General features: G+C 58.4%; 1 protein-coding gene across 1 annotated transcript; it reads right to left on the bottom strand.

Moving 5' to 3' along the window:
* Positions 1–670: 670 nt before the first annotated feature.
* On the bottom strand, positions 671–1,027 carry H310_09062 (hypothetical protein; the record flags this gene model as incomplete). Its single annotated transcript, XM_008875024.1, has 1 exon — positions 671–1,027. The coding sequence occupies one exon, from the start codon at positions 1,025–1,027 to the stop codon at positions 671–673; it is 357 nt and encodes a 118-aa protein (XP_008873246.1).
* Between the last annotated feature and the right edge of the window lie 11 nt (positions 1,028–1,038).

The following is a 1,038-nucleotide window of genomic DNA, read 5'->3' as shown; positions in this document are numbered from 1 at the left end:
AGTGTGATACGACACCACACACTTCGGGAAGACCTATTGGTGCCCCAGTAGGGCGCCTCGCGCCTACTGGGCCTTGTCGTTTCCCGCCGCCTGGTGGTCAGATGGACCAGGTGGCCCAGTAGATCGTCTTGGGGGACGCCCACCGTAAGAGGATGTTCGATTGCTCGGACTGCGATCAGTCGGGTTGGATCGCGCGTCTTGTGCAGATGGAGTGAGCGTGCGTCGAGGAGCGCGGCACTCACGCCAAAAGTGACCCTTGCGGCTGCAGTTACTGCACCTGCCGTCGTTGGTATGGGATAATGCCGAGATATCCATATCCGAGGGATCGGTACGATTGTGCGCTAAGGCTGAGGCGTACGACTCAGCAAGGGCGATACGAACAGTCTCTTCGAACGAGGCTGGGTAGACACGGAAAAAGCTGTGTTCGTGCTGGACCGTGGTTGAGCCCAGCCATGAAGATGTTGACCCGGAGCGCTTCGGGTAGCGTGGAGTCGTCGTTGACATTCGCGGCCAAAAAGCGAAGGTCGTGAAAGTGTATCTTGCAAGGAGCGTTTGCCTTGCTTGCATGCGAGGAACTTCGAGCGATACTGGAAATCGCTGTGTTGGGGAAGGAAGCGGAGCTTCATCGCCGCAACGAGCTCGTCAAACGTTGCGACTGACGTGGAGTTAGTCAGGCGGATAGAGTACGCCCAATCTTCCGCCTGACCCTTGAGGTGGGAAAGGGCAAACGCCACACGCGGGTGATGCACAGCGCATTAGCCGCGGTCTCAACTTGCAAGATCCACCGGAGGAGCTTGCCGGCGTCGGAGTCGAATTTGGTGACATCAAGCTTCACTGGCTTGACACCCGGAGGGGGCGATTGTTGGAGCTGGCTGCTTGCAGTCGCAGCCTCTTGGTACACGCGGAAGGTCTGTGCCTGCGTGTCATGAAGAGACTGGCGCAACTGGGACACAGAGGATTCCAGTGTCGAACTTCGGTCGCGAAGTTGTGCGACCTCGGCTTGCAGGGCGACACCATGTTCGCGCATTGCTACGGCTT

Source organism: Aphanomyces invadans (assembly GCF_000520115.1).
Source record: "Aphanomyces invadans strain NJM9701 unplaced genomic scaffold supercont1.19, whole genome shotgun sequence".
Taxonomy (NCBI): Eukaryota; Oomycota; class Saprolegniomycetes; order Saprolegniales; family Verrucalvaceae; genus Aphanomyces; species Aphanomyces invadans.
The sequence above is the reverse complement of the archived record's forward strand: the minus strand, read 5'-3'. Positions and strand labels throughout refer to the sequence as shown.